The sequence below is a fragment of the Durio zibethinus genome, chromosome 4, assembly GCF_047325235.1.
Source record: "Durio zibethinus cultivar Kanyao isolate XHJ-2024 chromosome 4, ASM4732523v1, whole genome shotgun sequence".
Classification (NCBI taxonomy): Eukaryota; Viridiplantae; Streptophyta; class Magnoliopsida; order Malvales; family Malvaceae; genus Durio; species Durio zibethinus.
Genome location: NC_143165.1, coordinates 15,227,471 through 15,246,276, shown reverse-complemented (window position 1 = coordinate 15,246,276; position 18,806 = coordinate 15,227,471). Strand labels below are relative to the sequence as shown.

At 30.0% G+C, this 18,806-nt stretch overlaps 1 protein-coding gene, 1 long non-coding RNA gene, 1 other non-coding gene and 1 pseudogene across 4 annotated transcripts; 2 read left to right on the top strand and 2 right to left on the bottom strand.

Annotated features, from left to right (window-relative positions):
* Positions 1-1,201: 1,201 nt before the first annotated feature.
* LOC149519246 (uncharacterized) lies at positions 1,202-5,010 on the bottom strand. Of its 2 annotated transcripts, XR_016341633.1 has the most exons (4): positions 2,981-5,010; positions 2,808-2,889; positions 1,899-2,608; positions 1,202-1,457 (listed from the first exon to the last, which is right to left on the bottom strand). It is a non-coding gene; the product is annotated as an uncharacterized LOC149519246 (long non-coding RNA). The 2 variants fall into 2 exon arrangements; XR_016341632.1 differs by lacking the exon at positions 1,899-2,608 and having other exon boundaries at positions 2,981-4,279.
* LOC111288935 (protein SULFUR DEFICIENCY-INDUCED 2 pseudogene) lies at positions 5,011-7,090 on the top strand (annotated as a pseudogene).
* Positions 7,091-7,213: 123 nt separating this feature from the next.
* On the top strand, positions 7,214-7,319 carry LOC149519245 (U6 spliceosomal RNA). The gene has a single exon (XR_016341962.1). It is a non-coding gene; the product is annotated as a U6 spliceosomal RNA (small nuclear RNA).
* Positions 7,320-8,256: 937 nt separating this feature from the next.
* Positions 8,257-11,661, bottom strand: LOC111288708 (putative vesicle-associated membrane protein 726). Its single transcript, XM_089759760.1, has 6 exons — positions 11,524-11,661; positions 11,144-11,350; positions 9,348-9,489; positions 9,147-9,267; positions 8,899-8,961; positions 8,257-8,650 (listed from the first exon to the last, which is right to left on the bottom strand). The coding sequence occupies exons 2-6, from the start codon at positions 11,331-11,333 to the stop codon at positions 8,507-8,509; spliced, it is 660 nt and encodes a 219-aa protein (XP_089615886.1). The 5' UTR covers positions 11,334-11,350; positions 11,524-11,661; the 3' UTR covers positions 8,257-8,506.
* Positions 11,662-18,806: the final 7,145 nt, after the last annotated feature.

The following is an 18,806-nucleotide window of genomic DNA, read 5'->3' as shown; positions in this document are numbered from 1 at the left end:
TTTTTCAATTTATAAGCATACAAACTTACCTATTAGGAATTTTTTTCCTCTTAAAATTCTTCTTCTGCAAGTCAAACTTGCTTATTAGGAATTCATTTTCTCTTAGAATTCTTTTTCTATAAGTTTTTTTGTCCATCAAACAATATTTAACCAATTTCAAACAAATTTCTTATGAGATTTGAGTCACTATTCCCAACATATTATTGAAAAATTTTTATGTTATCAAGTATCAAGCATCCTCTTATGTAGAGTAGTCAAAACACCAATGTCAGTCTCAGCAACAACAAAAGCAAATGCATGCACCTGTAACTGTAACTGGGTTTACTGAAAGTGATGAATTTGGTTTCGTTCCTTTTAATAATATCTCATTAGATCTAATATTTTTGTAATATATCTCATTATTTTTTTTTCCAATCCATAATACCAAATATATATTGCTATCTGGTTGTGTTCCACACTTACCAACTATCAGTCCGACAATCACCTAATCCTAAATGTTGGCAGTTAGTTGCATGGCGGCTAGGGTCACCTGGTTATGATGCTAGGTTCTTTTCTTCTCACGTTCAACTTGTCATCTATATTTAAATGGACAGTGCTACTATCATACCATACATTTAAAAAAGGTTCTTTTCTCCCTAATAGTGAAATTAATTGTTTGAAGATCCAAATAATGAATTAATGATTTTTTGTGTTTAACTTTCAAGTATATTCCTTTTTCATTTATAATAGCATTAGATTTAATTTGATTTTATATACAATAAGTGTATATATTTTGCTGTTTGAAAAATCAAATTCAGAAATAAATCATTGTTATCTAATAAAATATTCTTATTTTAATTATTTCACTACTAAAAAATAAGATATTATCAACGGAATTATGGATAGAAAAATTTATTTGTATAAGTTAATAATGCTATTTTGTTGGTATTATAACATTTAGTCGATAAATTGCTGACGAAATTTTTAATTGGAAAAATATTTTTATGTCAATATATTAGTTTAATAATTTTTTTAAAATTAATCAAATTTTTTTAAAAATCCATTGATAATAATTAAAATTCTATTGGTAATAGTTACTATTTTCGTTAGTAATAGTTACTATTTTCATCAAAAATATCTATTTTTCAATCATATTTAGCTATTATTTTATAATTTTTATCATTTTATTATATTTTAAAAATTATTTTTAAAATAATGATAATATTTTACAAAATTATTTATAAAAAACATAATAATATTTTACAAAATTATTTATAAATTTTAATTACATGAAAATAAAAAAATACATATATGTTACAAATCCTTAACAAGCATTCGGTAATACCCCAAACCCGTCGTTCTAATGGTAGCAACGAACTTTCACCTTCACACTAATCGTCCAATTTCTTTCTGTGGAACTAGTGTGTCTTTCCCACTCGCCAAGTGCTTGCATCTCGGACCCACACTTGCAAACAACTCTGAAACAAAAAATATCATAATGAATAAAGTCTCCTACTCAAAATTCTGAAAGCTAAATTCTTTTCGTGGAACAAGTTAAGAACTCAAACAAAATTCCCCTAGGACACTTTGACATTATTTGTATGCTAATAAAACTAAGCATATTTCGTCTTGGTTTAGATATAGATCCCAGGTAAGAGGACTATAAGGTTACTTGTTCAGAAAATGTAAAATTTAAATGAAGTAGCAGCATCAAATTTGCTTCAATGGAATCATCGACTATTGAATTTCAATGGTATTCAGAAAAAAAATTTCTAGCAACACATCTGCTGACCAAACAATTTCAAAAACAAAGAAGTCTGAAGATGTCTAAAAAGGTATCATTCCAAAGTGGAAAAAGAAAAATGAAATTTATTTATTAATAATTTTTTTCTTGGTCTAGGTCACCCTGTGATAGCCACCTTAGGTCTCGATTAATTCGAAGTTGAATCGGATTCTGCACTCAAAAACTTGAAACTGAGACTTTATTTAAGAGGAACCGAATTCTTTAACTGCTTGGATGAACAGATTTTGATAATTTTTTTCCCCATGTAAGTTGAGGCTTGAGTAAGGGTATAAATGATACATTAGTACTCGCAAGCTACTCAGGTTCAATTCAAAGAAAACTCAAATTTGGTTTGATTATTATCAAGTCGAGCTGAGTAGTTCGACTTATCAATCGAGCTGAATTTGAGTATTCTTATATCCGACTTGAATAGCTCGCGAGCCTAGTTAAACTTTTATATTTAAATATATTTTTATTATTTTAATTAATAAAATATTTCGAATTCGAGTTCGAACTCGAGCATAAATAATCGAATTCTTATCGAGTATATGAATTGAACTTATTTTTACATATTAATAGAGCTTAATCAAATGAACTCGAGTAGCTCGAATTCGATCACGAATCAAGTTCAAATTTGAAAAATAAAACTCGATCGAGTTCGAGTTAAGTATAGAATCACGAGTTGAGTATCGAATCACGAGTTGTGAGTCGAACTCGAGCTTCTCACTAAATTCGTTCGACTCGACTCGATTACACCCTTAAGCTTGAGTAATAAATGCCTTCAACACCACAACAGAGAACAGTAACCTTGTTAGGCAGAACTAATTGACCGTTATTTTTTTTTATCTGCATAAAAGGTTTTACAAGCGTTAGACACACAGAGGTGAAGAATAAACGATCATTCAGTATGCCTTGAATAATTTTCTGATACATATAGGTATACTTTATAAAACAAGGTAAGTCATTGTAGCAGTAAGACTGCCCTATTCCTAACATACATACTCACACAGAGACAAATATCAGTTTCAAAATAGAAAAGACTTACTTAGCTTTTGACTGCCACTTGTCTGAATCGGATAATTCCAAATCTTCTTGCAAATGCCACAATAATGTTCTGATTTAGTTAACTACAATAAAAAAGCATGTGGTTGTGAGAGTAACAAAAAAGGTCAAACAGTGGAAACATAATTTAAGATCCAGAAAGGCATTGCCACAAACCGTAACACATGTTTTTTTCACAAGAATTGGCCTCCAGGAGTTGATGCTTTCATTTTCTTTCCCATTTTATATGAGAGGGTCATGCCACAACTTTCGCAGGGTCTCGCGTCCTTATATTTCCCAAGCAAGAGCTGCAAATAGAGGGGAACAGACGAGGCGCGGCGAAGACGAGGAGAGAGCGGCGGAGATGAGGGTAGGGGAGAGAAAGGGAGCTTAGAGATTTTGAATGCGGGGGAGAAAATGAGATTAGGATTCGAGGGTTTCATTTAATTTTTTATTAGAGTTATTTATCGACAAAATAATTTATCAGTAATGAAAAAGATATTATCGATCGATTATTAATGGGTTATTTATTGATATTTAGAGTACTAAATTTTCCTTTTAATGAAATAGTTTTTATCAATAAATTTCATCAGTATTTTATTCATATTTCATCATTGAATTAAATTATAATTATGTGTTATCGATAATTCGTAAAAAATTCATCAATAATTATTTATGAAAAAATTATCGATAAATTTTCAACGATGTTAGAACAAATTTTTTAGTGTTTTATTGGTGTGATGCTAAAGATTAATCAAATTAAATTACCAGTAATAGAAAATTGGAACTTTAATTAAAACAATTAATCTAAATTATAAAAAATAAATCCAAATTTTGTCTTACCCATTGTATGTATGTTCCTACCCAAATGCAGCAAACAAAACCATACAAAAAGTCCGAGATATAAAAAGCTGCCAAGTCTCCAAAACCCAAAGCAATCTCATCAAATCTGTGAAAGCAGATCCTGAACCACAACGGACCTGGAGAAACCAACGTCCAAGTTCATCTGATCTACCCCACCATCTTCGGCAAACGTTTTATAGTCAGCTCCATCGCTCTCCTCTTCTCTTCTGTCGCAGAGAAAAGCACAAAAGAAAACTCCTTCAAATTCAGCTCCAAAACCTCCCTTTCTTTCCCTTTCTTAGAAAAAGTTGAAATTAGAAAAGACGAAACGAAAGAGAGAAAAGAGATAGAGAAACAGCTTCAAGAACCTCCTCCTCCTTATCATGTCCTTCACAAGCTTCCTCCTGGTGACAGCCTTTACGTTTGATTTGCTTATCTGGGGTTTCTTTAATGCAGTTAAATACTTTTTTTTTGGTTATCCGGGTTTTCCTTTGTTTCTTTCTTTTTTTTATAAAATTATCTAGGTTTTCATCCTGTACCTATTCTGCTTTTCTCTTTAACTTTTTTATAATTACTGAAAAGCCCTTGAATGTGAGAGTTATTTACTATGCAGGGTCTTTGTTAGATTCTGTTATAATTATCTCTCCTTTTAGTTTATTTTCGTTTTTGTTTTAGTTTTCCTTTTGTTGTTCATCAATTGTAGTTTATTATCCTACTTTTCCAGTTCTAAGGCATTTTAATTAGAATTGATAATTTTAAATATGATATGTTACAAAATAAAAAATTATATATAAAATAAAATCGTGTGAGTTTGACAAAAAATTTAAAAATAAATGTGTGTTTGATCAGTTTTGTATTTTACATTTATTTCAAACCAAGTAAATAAGATGGAGATACACATATTAATTGTCATGTCTAATTTTAATAAAATGAAAGGTAAATTTGTAAAAGATTTTGTCCCTAATTTTTTTTCGGTTAATTGAATTTAATTAAGGTAGAGATGTAACTAAGAATTGCTTAATGAGACTGGATAAGGTGCTAAATTTTAGTAATATGTCTTTATAAATGAGGCAAATTTAATTTCTAGAGCCATTAGATATCACTTTCTAAAAATCAACGAATAAATCAATTGAGTTAAATTTTATATTCACAACACATGTTTCTTATAATGCATTTGACTATTCATACATTTAGGGAAAGTTAATGTTTTAGATATAAATTTAAAAAAAAAAAAAATCCTAACAAAGGAGCACTTGTTAGTATTTTCCATAAATAAAATAAAGTGATATATATGTGTCGCATATAACTTTTTCATACTGCTTAGGCACTGATTTTCATTTTGGTGTTAAATTTGACATCCTTATGCATTGCAGTTAGTAGATAAGGATCCAGAAGCGGCAATAGTTTTGTTTAAGAAGGCGATAAATGCAGGAGATAGAACAGACAGTGCACTTAAGGACATGGCAGTATGAAGCAGCAGGACAGAGCCGAAGAAGCTATTGGAGCCATAAAATCTTTCAGGGACAGCTGCTCCAAGCAGGCTTAGGAATCACTCGACAATATCCTTGTTGACTTGTATAAGGTAATGAAAATTGAAAAAGGAGCCTTAATTTGTTGTATGCTTTTAATTAGTTAGTTCATTGTGCTCTTGGAAGTATTTAGATTAGCTCATTATAGGATTTCAACCAATGATCTCCTTGCTTTGAGTTGAAATAATGGTGATATTTAAGCATTTTTCTATCTAATTATTAAGGAGCTGCCATCCTAAATACTTTTGTGATAGCTGATAGCTAGATGCGACAATTTGTATATTTGTTTCTGTCTAGTTTATATCAAATATGTATAAAATATAAAAATTACATGATAAACACGAAATAAAGTTTTTAATTTTTTGTTAAACCCATTATGGTTTTTGCTAAAATTTTTTAAATTATGTTTTTTGTGTTTTTTTATATCATTTTCATTTCGTGTTATTATGTCATGTTTAAAATTATGAAGTACATGAGAAGCACTAATTATAAGTTTTAATCATGATCTATGCCCTCTTATATGCACAATGAGTCAAAAGACACTAAAAAACGTATTGAAGAATCAGTCAAGTTAAAAGATTAAAGTGAAATATAGGTATGTTTAATCTCTCAAGCTGTCAAGCTGATATCTTCCAAGAGCTAAACACACTGGAATAAGGAAACATGTGCCAGGTCAGAAATCCTGGAATAAATTTTTTGGAAGAACTGGCTCTGTCAAGATGAATTGCAGAAACCACTTCATTTTGTAAATTCTTGTGGTTTAGGTTAAGTCTTTAATTTCTGTCATTAAAAAATCAAGAAATTATTTTGAAAATTCCTAAGCTTTTTAATATGTAGGGATTCTCTTATCATATTTATATATGGTACTATCATGAAGTCTTGATATTAACTGCAATAAAATTAGCAGAAATTTGGAAGAATTGATGAGCAGATACAACTATTGAAGCAGAAGCTTAGAATGATTTACCAAGGTAAGGCCTTCAAAGGGAAGCCTACCAAGATAGCTTGGCCCCATGGGAAAAAGTTTCAGGTTACAATCAAGCAGGAGACCTCTAAGATACTGGTACTAAAATTTATCTAGTCACTTATTTGTCAAATGCTGCATTCATGAGTGTATCAAAATGCAATTCATAACTTTTTGCATAATTGTGTTCAATTTCTGGTGTGCTCTCCAATTGATCTCAATCCACGACTATATTTACTGTTGAATACCATGCCTTTGAATGCTTTTCAGTAAGGTTTGATACAACAGTGTTTTTAGGCTTGAAGTAGCAGGTTTTTCCTACTGGATAAGATCACATTGCTTGCAAAAGTTGCAAAGAAATATTAATTTTTTTCCTTCACTTTTGGGTTAACATCATTGATTTTGAAAATTTTTTTGATAAATGTGTAATACAGGGAAACTTGGGTTGGGCGTACATGCAGCAAGAAAACTATTTAGCAGCAGAAGCAGTTTATTGTACAAGCTCAGATAATAGACCCTGATGCCAACAAGGCTTGCAACCTTTGCCAGTGTGATCAAGCAAGCACGTTACTTGGAAGCAAATCCATTCTTGAGGATGTAATACAGGACAAACTTCCAGGATCCACTGATCCCAATTCAAGAAACCGTGTGAAGGAGATGCTACAGGAATTTGAGTCACGAGGATCCATGTTATTAGCTACAACTTCAATAGGGTTGAACTTGGAAGATGCTTTCCTTGAAGGTCTTGACCTGTTGATGAGCCAATGGACTCCATACAGATCAAGGAGGCTTCCTATCTTCGAAGAAATTTCTTCGTTCAGAGATCAGTTAGCGTGTTGATTTTATGTTTGTTTATACCCCACCTGGACTTCATCAGTTTTAAATGTGAGTGCTTGTGGATGGCGAGTATGCTATAGAAAATAACCTTCTTCAGGAGTGCCATTGTAACAATTATGAGCGCTTAAAGGTACTATGTCTGCATATTTCTTCTTATGTTCTATGTAAAGGATGCGCCATGCTTCTTCTAGTAGAATTTGGAGCTGGAACTACTAAATGAGCAAAAACCTATAAACCTATAAAATCAGATATAAACCTATAAAATCAGAACGATATAAAGAAAATTAGCCTGGTCCCTATGCAAAGATGAATAGCTTAAATCTAAGAAATGGTTTAACTTTTTTAGTTGTGAAGACACGTTTTTAACCTATAACTATTGTTTGTTTTAATTGAAAATTTATAATTTTATTTTACAAAAAATGTTTTATAAATATGCATTTAGATATATATATATATATATATATATATATATTTATCATAACAAATATTCAAAATATTTTAATACGAGATTGCAGTGTTACACTTATGAAGATTTGGACTGGGAAAGCTTACTTTGCTTGTTGAGTTAGCTTGGCGACTAGTACAACAAGATGATGCTCTTTGGCATGAAGTTTTCAAGAATGAAGATTATCGCATGACCACCCTGACTGGGGTAGGATCGGGTTGCTATAGTGCCAGCGAGTACCATTTGTATGGTTAGCAGCTCATGAAAGCAACACACAGACACAGGACAGTAGGTTGGCTGCCGCTCAAACTCAACACTGGGTGATGGATGACTGCAAGGATGTCCCTAGCGGGCATTGAATGGGTGTTGAACTTGGGAATATTAATTACTTGGTAGTTGTGGAAAGCAAGAAAACATTCTAAAATCTGTAAATCGCTTTTACTTGTTCATGGGAATAATTTCTTTCCTAATTGTTATAAATGGATTACTTTGAATACTTTGTAGTCTTCGATTTTCGTTTATAAAAAATATCAATTGCAAAACTCTTTGTTCCACCAGCCACACCCTTCTCTTACCTCTAAAAGGTTCACAAAGAGAGTAAAAAAATACTTATATAAAAGGATTTACAAGACAAAAACAACAATAATTAAACTTTATATCCAATAACTCCTATGAAAGATCAAAACTGAAATCTAGTCAGGTAGTAGTTTGAATCTTTTTGTGTCACTCATTTCTATCAAAAAGCAACTTCTTCCTCTAATTTCTTAATCCTCATATAATTTTTTATTTTAAAAAAAAGACAGATCAGCAATATTCCAAAAGGGCAAATAGAATATGCAGGCATCCAAGTATCCCTCCATTACAACATAAAGAAGAAATCCTCCATAGAAATATTTATCCGTAAGAAGTTCAAACTATATCCTATACCTATACAGCCAACCAAGATACAAAGCTTCTCCCCATCCTAAGCGGCTAGCAAAGGGAGAAACATGTGACCTAAAAAAAGGAAGTAAAGCAAACCAACCTATCAAGACAACCCAGTCAAAGAGGCAGCAAGAGCATGTACGAGGGAAATCAAAGACAAATCAACATTTGAAGCCATGGCAGACTGACAGCACAATGATAAGAATCAAGGCAATAAGGATACCCAAAACAATCAATTTTATCTTCATATTCTGAAGCCACATCTTTCTTCTCATCTTAGTTCCCTGCTGCCTAAAATCCTGTGCCTGTAATTCAGATATCAAGTCAAATGCATCATTTTGTGCATCTTATGTTTAACACATTACATGCATTGTTTGGTGCAACGACAAAAGATGTATAAAGAACCAAACAAGACAAAGTACTTAAATTAGAAACTTAGATTGACTAGAACTATGATGACTTCTAAAACCGTGTCTCATAAGGAAACTGCTTCACCAGAATGCAATAGTTACTGTTTCAATCAACAATAAGATGCAGATTGAATATGACTAACCTGTGAGCGAAGGTTCTCAGTTTTATCCACCAGCAACTCAATCTTCTCACCACGGTCGAGGACCTGGCCAAAGACAAATGTTAGTAACAAATGAAAGCAACACGCCACATACAATATATCTGTAAGTACCATTCTGTTTATAAAACATGCTTGCAACTTGCAACTTGCAAAGGCTGGTTATGTATCTTGTCACGTTTTAACTATCACATTACATCTAGAACAGCTACAAAATCAGCAGCAACTATTACCTTCTCAATATTTTCCATCATAACACCCTTGACTTCAGAAACTTGAGCCTTCACTTTGGCAAGTTTGCTGATCTCTTCAGGATGGTCCACACAGTACTGCATATGCTCCTTCAATTTGGACCTATTATGTTTAAAGAGCTAAGCACGTTGCCAAGAAATAAAAGAATAAATCTATGTGAAGAACATAAGAGGAATAAATACCCAAATTCTCTATTCAGGCTATTGGCAGTAGCAGTTGCAGCCTTCCCTCCACCATATCGCTTGTTGAAGTCTTCCTTAACTCTTTCCAGAAATGCAATTGGAACTTGTCTACCAGCAGATTCAACTGCAACCACACAGTAGGCTGCAGCACCAAATTTATTTAACAAAATGAGTATATAACGAATTAAAGAAATTAGAAGTTATAAAAACAATCAATCATATCTTGACTCATTTCCTATTAAAGCTATGTTCAACCAATTCACACCAAAAGCCAGTACCCATATCTATGATTAAAACCAATAAGTTTCAAAAACAGAAAAATATTGCTCACTTTCTCTCTCTGCAGGCAATCCATTATGCAAATAATGAACAGCTTTAAATTTAACATCAGTATGACACACTTTCGAGCACATGCACCACAGGGTAGCTAAAAAGCAGCAGCCAGTTGCAATTAACAAATGAGACAATGACATGGGATTGCCCCATCCAAGAGTCTGATCAAAGGGTGAGATCTTTAGGTGAAAAAGATGATCATGATAATAAAAGTAATTAACAATGTGCAACCAAAAGTTTTCTTTTTTCTATGTTTAACACTTGTTAAGTAGTTACATCTTCACAAGATTCTTTTGCTTCCTAACATCATTATTTACTTTCTATATATATATATATGTATGTATGTGTATATATATATATATATATGTATGTATGTGTGTATATATATATATATATATATATATATATATTAAGCATTCATTTAGTAATGCCAGCATAGAACTTTTTAAAAGCATGTTCATTGGAACAAATCCAGATGCACAGCACATACACATCAATGAATGAAAACATCCACATAGACATTAACTTTTGGAAGGGAGGGGAAAAATCAATATGAAATGCAGCTACCTAAAGAAAAGAGAACAGGGAAAAGAATAGAAGCGACAATTAAAATAAATCATAGTTCAGATCAGAATGCTTCTTTTAAATTGTAAATATGTGAACCTATAAATGATGATACATTAACCTGATTTACACAAATCTCATTAAAGCACCCACACCCAATATTACCTCCATTGCCTGACCCAAAAAAAAAAAAAAGTAAACACCACCTTCATAAGATACAATACTATATCCCTCATTAACACTACCATTCTGATTCTTAAATATGCTATATACATCCAAATAAATCATCATCTTCCGTTAAACCAGGAAAAATAAAACGTTAACACCCCTGAGCCATCTTTTTCGCACTGAAAAAACCTTGTTTCTTTGTAAAGAACAATTATGAACACGTCCAATGATTACATTTAATTTATCTTTGCTTCTTTTTATGGATTCATTCCACCAAAGACTTATCTCATAAAGATTCAGATAAACCAACATAAATCAAACAGGTATATGCACAAATAAAATGCATGCAAATCAAGGCAGTCAACATCGAAACTCAAAAAAATAGAATAGCATTACTCTCCATTTTCTGGGCAACCAAACAGAACACAACACAAACTCAGAAATGAAATCAACAAATCCAAACAAAAACACCTTCCAAATCAAAACTAAGCCCAGATCCAACACATGGCAAGAAAAATCAGCTATCTCCAAAAGCCAAATAGTAACTAAACAACAAAAAAGATAGCATATCGATATTCATATTTGAATCATTAAACAATTAATCCAAAAATAAAACAATCTGAAGATCACTCCAATTATTAAAAAAGTCAAACCAACCAAAAAACGAAGATCCAAGCCGAAAATTGCAACCAAACAAAAAAAAAATCTACAAACAAAATAAATATTCTTACTGAATCCATTTTCAACTAAGTAATTAAAAGTGTGGCCATCGCAATTATAGGTAAACTTGTTATTGGAAGCAGGTAGCTTCTGGAGGCATTGTGCGGCGATGCTGGTGAAATTCCCGGTGAACTCGGTGTACTCAGCAAGGATCACCGTGCCACGCGCCACGAAGCTGTAGATCAACGATTGTTGCCCCATCTCTCAAAACCCTAATCCTAAATTTTCACAACCAAAAATTCAATTCCCAATGGATAAAAATATGAAAACAGAGAGAAAAAAAAAAAAGAAAGGGATATAACGAAGGTTGGGAGATGGGATCTGAGAAGAAAAAAGGAAAACGAAGAAATGCTGGATTTGCGGTCAATCGATTTATCTTTATAATATATACCTGCGACAATTTTATTTTATTTTTATATATTTAAAAAGAGAGGGGATGGAACAGAATTTTAAGATAAATTCCATCTAATAAAAAATCGATTAAATTTTCATTTCACGAACCAAAATTTTTAATTAAAGATATAATATTTAATTTGATCTAAATAAATAAATATAAAATATTTTTGGATTTGTTTAAATAAGTATCATTTATAAAATTAAAAAAATCTATTTCCTATGATACACGAAAATATTTTGTTCACATATCATTTTTGTTGATATGACAAAACAAACTTGTATTTTTTACCGACACGGCAATTGTCCATATTCAATTTTAAATGGTTAAAAATTGGTCTAAATAATAATTTTGAAAAAAAATTAGCGTTTATTGCTACTAACCTCTTAAACAACCTCTCTAAATGGCATATATAAAAATTATATTTGCTAATTGTTAGAAGTTTTTTAAACATAAAAAAATAAAAAATATTTATGTTTGCTTGAAGTATCTTTGTGTTTTTTTGGAACAAGGATGAGTATGTAATGGATTTAAATTCACTAGAAAATGATTACCCTACTTATCCCAAAGCATTTAAGTATGTAAAAGATGCATAACTTAGTCGATATAAAAAAAAAATTTATTGTTGTTTGGATAAACAAAATAATGCACTTTAATAATGCTCTAATATATAGATATAATGTAAATCATTTAAAAATTATATTTGTTTACATAATTTATGCAAATCATTCATTCTAATTAAATCTGTTTAAGAATCAAATTATGTCTGCATCCAAAAATTTATCTTAAATTTGTGAGGGTGTAGACAAAGATTTTAGGCAAATTAAATGGGAGTAGGCTTGAATTTTAGGTCCACTTACATATAGGCCAAGCTTGGGCATGTCATTTAAGGGTCAAACTCAACCCGAATAATTTTTATATATTTTTTATATTTATAATTATATTACATATAATAAATATGTAATTAAATAATATATGTGTTCACATTAATATCATATATTTATATGTACTAATTCCATTCAAATATCAAATTAAATTAGCAAAGTTATTTTTTAGATTTTATTTTGTTGATTATTTATCTTTTTATAGTTAATATTTATTATAAAAATTATTTTATTTTTTAAATGAAAATATGAGTGTGTTTGGGCAGGGTTGGGTAATACCTTTTAAAAATGGGTTGGACTTGAACAGCAAAATTAGGCATATAATTCGAATTGAATGGGACTTGGACAAGCCTAAAACTTATTAATATCATGTCTAAGCCTAACACAAATTTCACCCAATTAAGATATACATATATATATATATATATATAAATTAAATAAAATAAGAATTTTTTTTTCTTTTCTTTTCTTTTCTATTTTCTTTATCTAGATCCCTGTAAGGATTTAATTGACTATAATCTCAAGATTGATTAATTAAATTTTGTTATGTGAAAGGTTCAATTGAATTGAAATAAAAAATTAAAGTTTAATTGATAACAATAAAATATAAAAATTTAAATGATTATTAAATTATAATTCAAAGACATTTTTTACTGTTAGTCGTCTTTAGATTGTATTCTTAGTTAGACAGTATATCCTATATAATAACAAATCCATTTCAAAAGAAGCAACAAAATCAGGGCACATATATAGAAAAAATTATTGTTATTTTTTAATGCCATGTGTCTAATTTTTGAACTTCTCAATAACGTTGCTATCGCCAAATATTTTTTTTAAATTGCCAAATATTTAGTTAGATGGGTGTTTGTGTCACGGACCTAAAGAAGAGTCATGAATCTCACATCGAACATAATAGGAGGGTCACTGGGGTATAAAGGGTTCACACCACCTCCGTCTTGTGAGGTACTTTTTGTAGGACAAAATTGTGAGATCAGAGGGGGTCAGAGCGAACAATACCTCTCAAAGGTGCGAACCGTGACGGTTAGGCTGATCTGGGATGCTGGAAGGGTGAATGCCCAGGTCCCAGACCTGCACAGGTTCGAAGCTTAAGTCTCGACCTGTGACATCTGCACGTTGCTATAAGTCAAAATATTTACGTTTTGCTACTTCTATTCATTATTTTTTGTTAAAAATTTTACTTAAATTTAGGAAAAAGAGAAAAAAAGACAAAAGATACAAAAAAAAAAAACCTAAATAAGAGTGACATGTAGATTTATAAATTGCCATCTTATTCTTATAAAATATATTTTATAAGAAATAATTTTTCTTTATTTTAATTTTTTGTGTGTGAGACCCATTTAATACTAAGTTTTTAAAAAAAATTGACGAATGCATATATATATAATAAAATAAATAATTAAAAAATAATTATAAATATATATACACACACTTAAGGCAAGATGGAGAAACCAAAAATTGCATTTAAAAAAGAAAAAACTTCGACTTAATCTCAAATTTTTAAAAAACCGCATATATTGGATCAAATCAAATCGAAACTTGTAAAATATGAGTTGTTTTGTCATTTATACATCTATTAATTTTTTTTTTGCATCATTTATTTAATTAAAAAATTTAAAAAAAAAACAACGAGAAAAAATGAAAACAAATGAAAATGGCACATAGATTTCTTAAAGTAAAGTATTAAATAATAATATTATTAATATAATAGATATATATATATATATAAGTGATGATTTTTTTTTTTTTGCAATTTTTATATCATGGATTTAAAAAAGCATAAAAAATTTGAAAGAAATGACAAAATATTAAATCCGAATGAAATGTTGACATATTCGTAATATCTTTTTCTTAAGAAGTTATCAAATTAAAAAATAAAAAATAATAATTTTTTACAATTTAGACTACCAAGACACAACTCATTTTATAAAAGTGAACAAATACCTTGAAGCAGATTTTGTATTATCAAAATCACATGCTATATCAGCATTAATAAACCTTTCTAGAATTGGTTATATAGTTCCATAACTCAAGTATATTTTTAAAATACCCCTTAAATATCTGAAAATTTATTTTATTACTTCCCAATGAACCTTTCTTGGATTATAAAAAAATCTGCTTACTACACCAATTGTTTGAGCAATGTCATATTGTGTGTAAACTATAAGATACATCAAAAAATTGATTGCATAAGAATAAGAAATACTAGACATAGCTAGTTGTATTTCCTTAGTCACCAAACATGATTTCTTACTTAAATGAAAATAGTTGGCAAGTTAATTACTAACTGATTTAGTATATTGCATATTGAATTTACTAAGCACCTTTTCAATATACTTTTCTGTGATAACTACAGTTTTCTAGCTCTCTTATCCCGAATAATATTCATATCGAAATCTGTTTTGCTAGACCTAAATATTTTATGTCAAAGGATTTAGATAATTATTCTTTCAACTTGCGAATCATATATTATTTTATCCTACAATCAATATATCATCAACATATAATAAGATAATATGAAGTTATCATTAGAGAATTTTTTTACATATACAAAAAAATCCACTACTGTTCTTTTATAGCTGTGACTCACTATAAAAGAAACAAACTTTTTGTACCACTATCGCGGAGCCTGTTTTAAGCTATACAAGTTTTTCTTCAATTTACAAACAAGTGCTTTTTTCTTTCACTTCAAAACCCTTAAGCTGATCCGTATAAATGTCTTCATGTAAGTCATAATGCAAGAATGCGATTTTGACATTAAGTTGCTTAAGCTTAAGATTCAAACTAGTTACTAATCCCAATACCGCTCGAATGAAACTCATTTTCACAACTAAAAAAAAGATCTCATCAAAATTGATATCAGGCTTCTAAAAAAAACTTTTTACCACAATCGGGCTTTTTACCTTACTAGCTTGTCATCATTTTTTTTCAACTTAAACACCCATTTATTTTTCAATGGTTTCCTCTTTTTCGAAAGTTTAACAAGATCATATGTACCATTTTTTCACAATGGCTTAAGTTTTTCTTTCACTGCTTTTAACTATTGCTCTTTATCCGAAGTAGTTTATATATCTTGAAAGCTTTTTGGCTCCCTTTTATTAGTAACTAAACTAAAATCTAAACTTAGATATCTGATAGATGACCTGTGCTCTTTGGTAGATCTCTTAGGCTAAGACTTTACACTACTTGATGCCAAAGGTAACTCCTCATGCTCAATACTCTTTGGTAGAGAAGATTACTTTTTCTACTCAAAATTGATTATATCTGACTCATCACTAACTAGGGTTGGATTATTCATATCTCTAAGTTTTGTCTCTTGCTCATTTTTACTATCTATGGTTCTTTTCAGTGAAACTTTTGTCAGTGTTGAAACATCACACTTAATAGTAATTCATGTAGTCTTCTTTTTTTTTTCTCAAAGTTTGTTATTTTTTTCATAAAAGACTACATGTTTGCTTCTGACTATGTTTCTTTTTATTGGATTTCATATCCTGTAGCCATATTCTTCATCACCATATCCTATAAGCACACACTGTGTAATTTTACTGTGAAGTTTTGACCTTTGCTCTTTTGGTACATATACTTTATACCAAAAAGCTTTCAAGTAAGAGTATGAAATATGTTTTCCTGTCCACACTCTTTTTGAAATTTCAAAGCTCAAAGGAGCTGTTAGTGATCTATTAAGCAAATAGTAGGCTGTGTTGACTGCTTCATCCTAGAATGACTTTAGTAATTTTATCATCCTTAGTATATATTTGACTTTTTTCACAAATGGTGCTATTCATCCTTTCAACTATACTATTATGCTATGATGTTCTAAGTTTTGTTATCTCATGTCTAATCTTATGCAAACAATTCCCTCTTTGGAACATAATGATATGTTACTCTTGTGTCAATTATCCACTCAATGCCAGGATCAACAACATGATTACAATTATCATGTGTACAAATCAAATTAACTGAATCACTATCTGAATTCATTTTCATAACATTGTTATCATTTAAACTCTTTTTTTTTTCATCTTTTTACTCTTGTTTCAAGATTTTGCAATATCACTTTATATGACATGGTTTACCATAATGGTAGCACTTCATTTTATCTTTGGATTTGGATCTATGTTTAGATTTATTACGATATTTTGAGTTATGACATTTGTTGATATTTTTAATCCTGTTCTCTATGACAAGAGCTTGATTCTCCAAGTTTGAATCTTTTCACCTTGCTTCTTCATTAAACAGATTATCTTTTACCATCTTTAATGTTAACTTGTAATAAAAAACTAAATTAAAAATAATCACAATTAGAGTATTTCAGCTGTTGGTAATGAACCTAAAAAAAAAAATAATGCTTTCATTTCATCATCCATTTTAAGCTTCATAGTAGTCATCCGATGGAATATGTTTCGAAAATCACTTAAGTGCTTTGTAATCGATCGGTTATCCTTATACTGTAAAGTTGCAAGCTTTTTTAACAAGCATAATTTTATTCATGTCTATTTTTCTCTTATACAATGTTGTCAATTTTTCTCAAATGATGTGAGCATCTATCTCTTATGCTACATGATAGAACATGCTGATATCAATTTATTTTTTTATTATGGCAAACATCTTTTTGCCTAGCTTCTTTTAATTTTCATCTTTTGTATTTGCTGGCTTAGCTTAATCACCTAATACTGATTCATACAAATCTTTGTACTATAAATAATCTTTTATCATAGGCTTTCAAATTGAATAATTTGATGCTGTCAATTTATCATAGAACCTGTATCACCTTCCGATCTCAAACAAAATTTATTTATGTCATAGGCTGCTTTTGTATCAATATCTCAAAGTAACAAGGCCTTAATATCACTTGTTGGACCTGAAGCGACAAACACAATAACGCAAAAGTAATATATCGTAATAATTGCACAACAACAGACAACAATCAATAATTAACAATGAAAAAAATAAAGTAGATTAAGATTTATATGAAAAACCCTCCAATATAGAGGGAAAAAAATCAATGACCATAAAAAAACTTTACTATCAAATAATAAATACGAAGTTTTCTCTAGCTAAAATTAAAGCTAATTAACAACTAAAAAGATAATTGGAGAAATCTTAACAAACAAACGACTTAACAAATATGCCATAAATTTGTTCATAGATAATTTCAAACATGATCTTTATCATTTAGAATATAAAACATTGAATCATAAATTTACTGATAAAATTTTAACTCAATTGAATAACGAATCAACTTCTATTCAACTAGCAACTCTCCCTTATCCTTTTTTTCTCTATCTTTTCTGATTTTTCTTTTTCCCTTTTTAGTGCCACTCTGATTCATGCCAAAAACCCCTGCTTTTTGTTTTAAAGTTAAGCTTGGTTGACTTAAACAAAAAGCCCCTTTAATTGGCCAATACCAAATGGAACGAGGCTGAACCTCACGATTCCTAACATGAGTACCTTTGATATATCAAACAAAAAAATATTTATTAAATATATGAAAAAAATAATAATAAAAAAAGAAAAAAATGTGACGTATCTTTAACAATAAATGGGTTCCATAAGAAATAAATTAAAGTTTTTTAAAAATATTAATAAAAAATAAAAAATGACATATTTTTAGTATAAAAAGATTAAAATATTTAAATATTTAAAAATATTTATTAAATATATAAAAATAAAAACAAAGTAAAGTAAAATTAATATTATGGATCTCAAAGATTTGATGTACTTGATGTGATGGACGTGCTTCAGCATATTTGTTTTTCCTAGCTAGCCAGTGAAACAAAACATGTATTTATTGTAAAGACATAGCTATTTGATGGAACACTGATGTTCCAGTTTTGTCACTTTTGAAACGTTGTAGGTTGCCTATAATTTTTTTGTAAGGTTCCCTGTTTTATGAGAAAAATTATGGATATGCTCATGATAAAAGAGTTTAAAGTAGAACAAATTAATAATGAGAATTTAAGACTTAGAACCAGTGTTAGGTGCCATTTTCATGGATTTAGATATTTGAGCATTTGGGCATATTTTTCTGGTTCCTTATTTCCACTCTAGACTTGAAATCTCTTTGACTGGTGAATGCAATGTTATATTCTTCCAAATTTTTTCTTTTTTTTTTTATTAAATAGAAAATTTATTTACGAATAAAAACTTGTTATATTGTGATGTGAGTTGCGCCTGTTTTCATAGCTGATTCTGATTTCAGGTCGCGAAGCAAAAGATTTTGCAAGTAAGCACCGGAAAATCTGTGCATAGAACAGATGGATGCAGCAATGGAGACCAGGACTTCATTGGGAAAGGGCTAGTGGAGCAAAATCTGATAAACCTATTGACGAGAATGCAGGTGCAGGCGAGAAGAACTCTGAAAATGTGAAGAATATA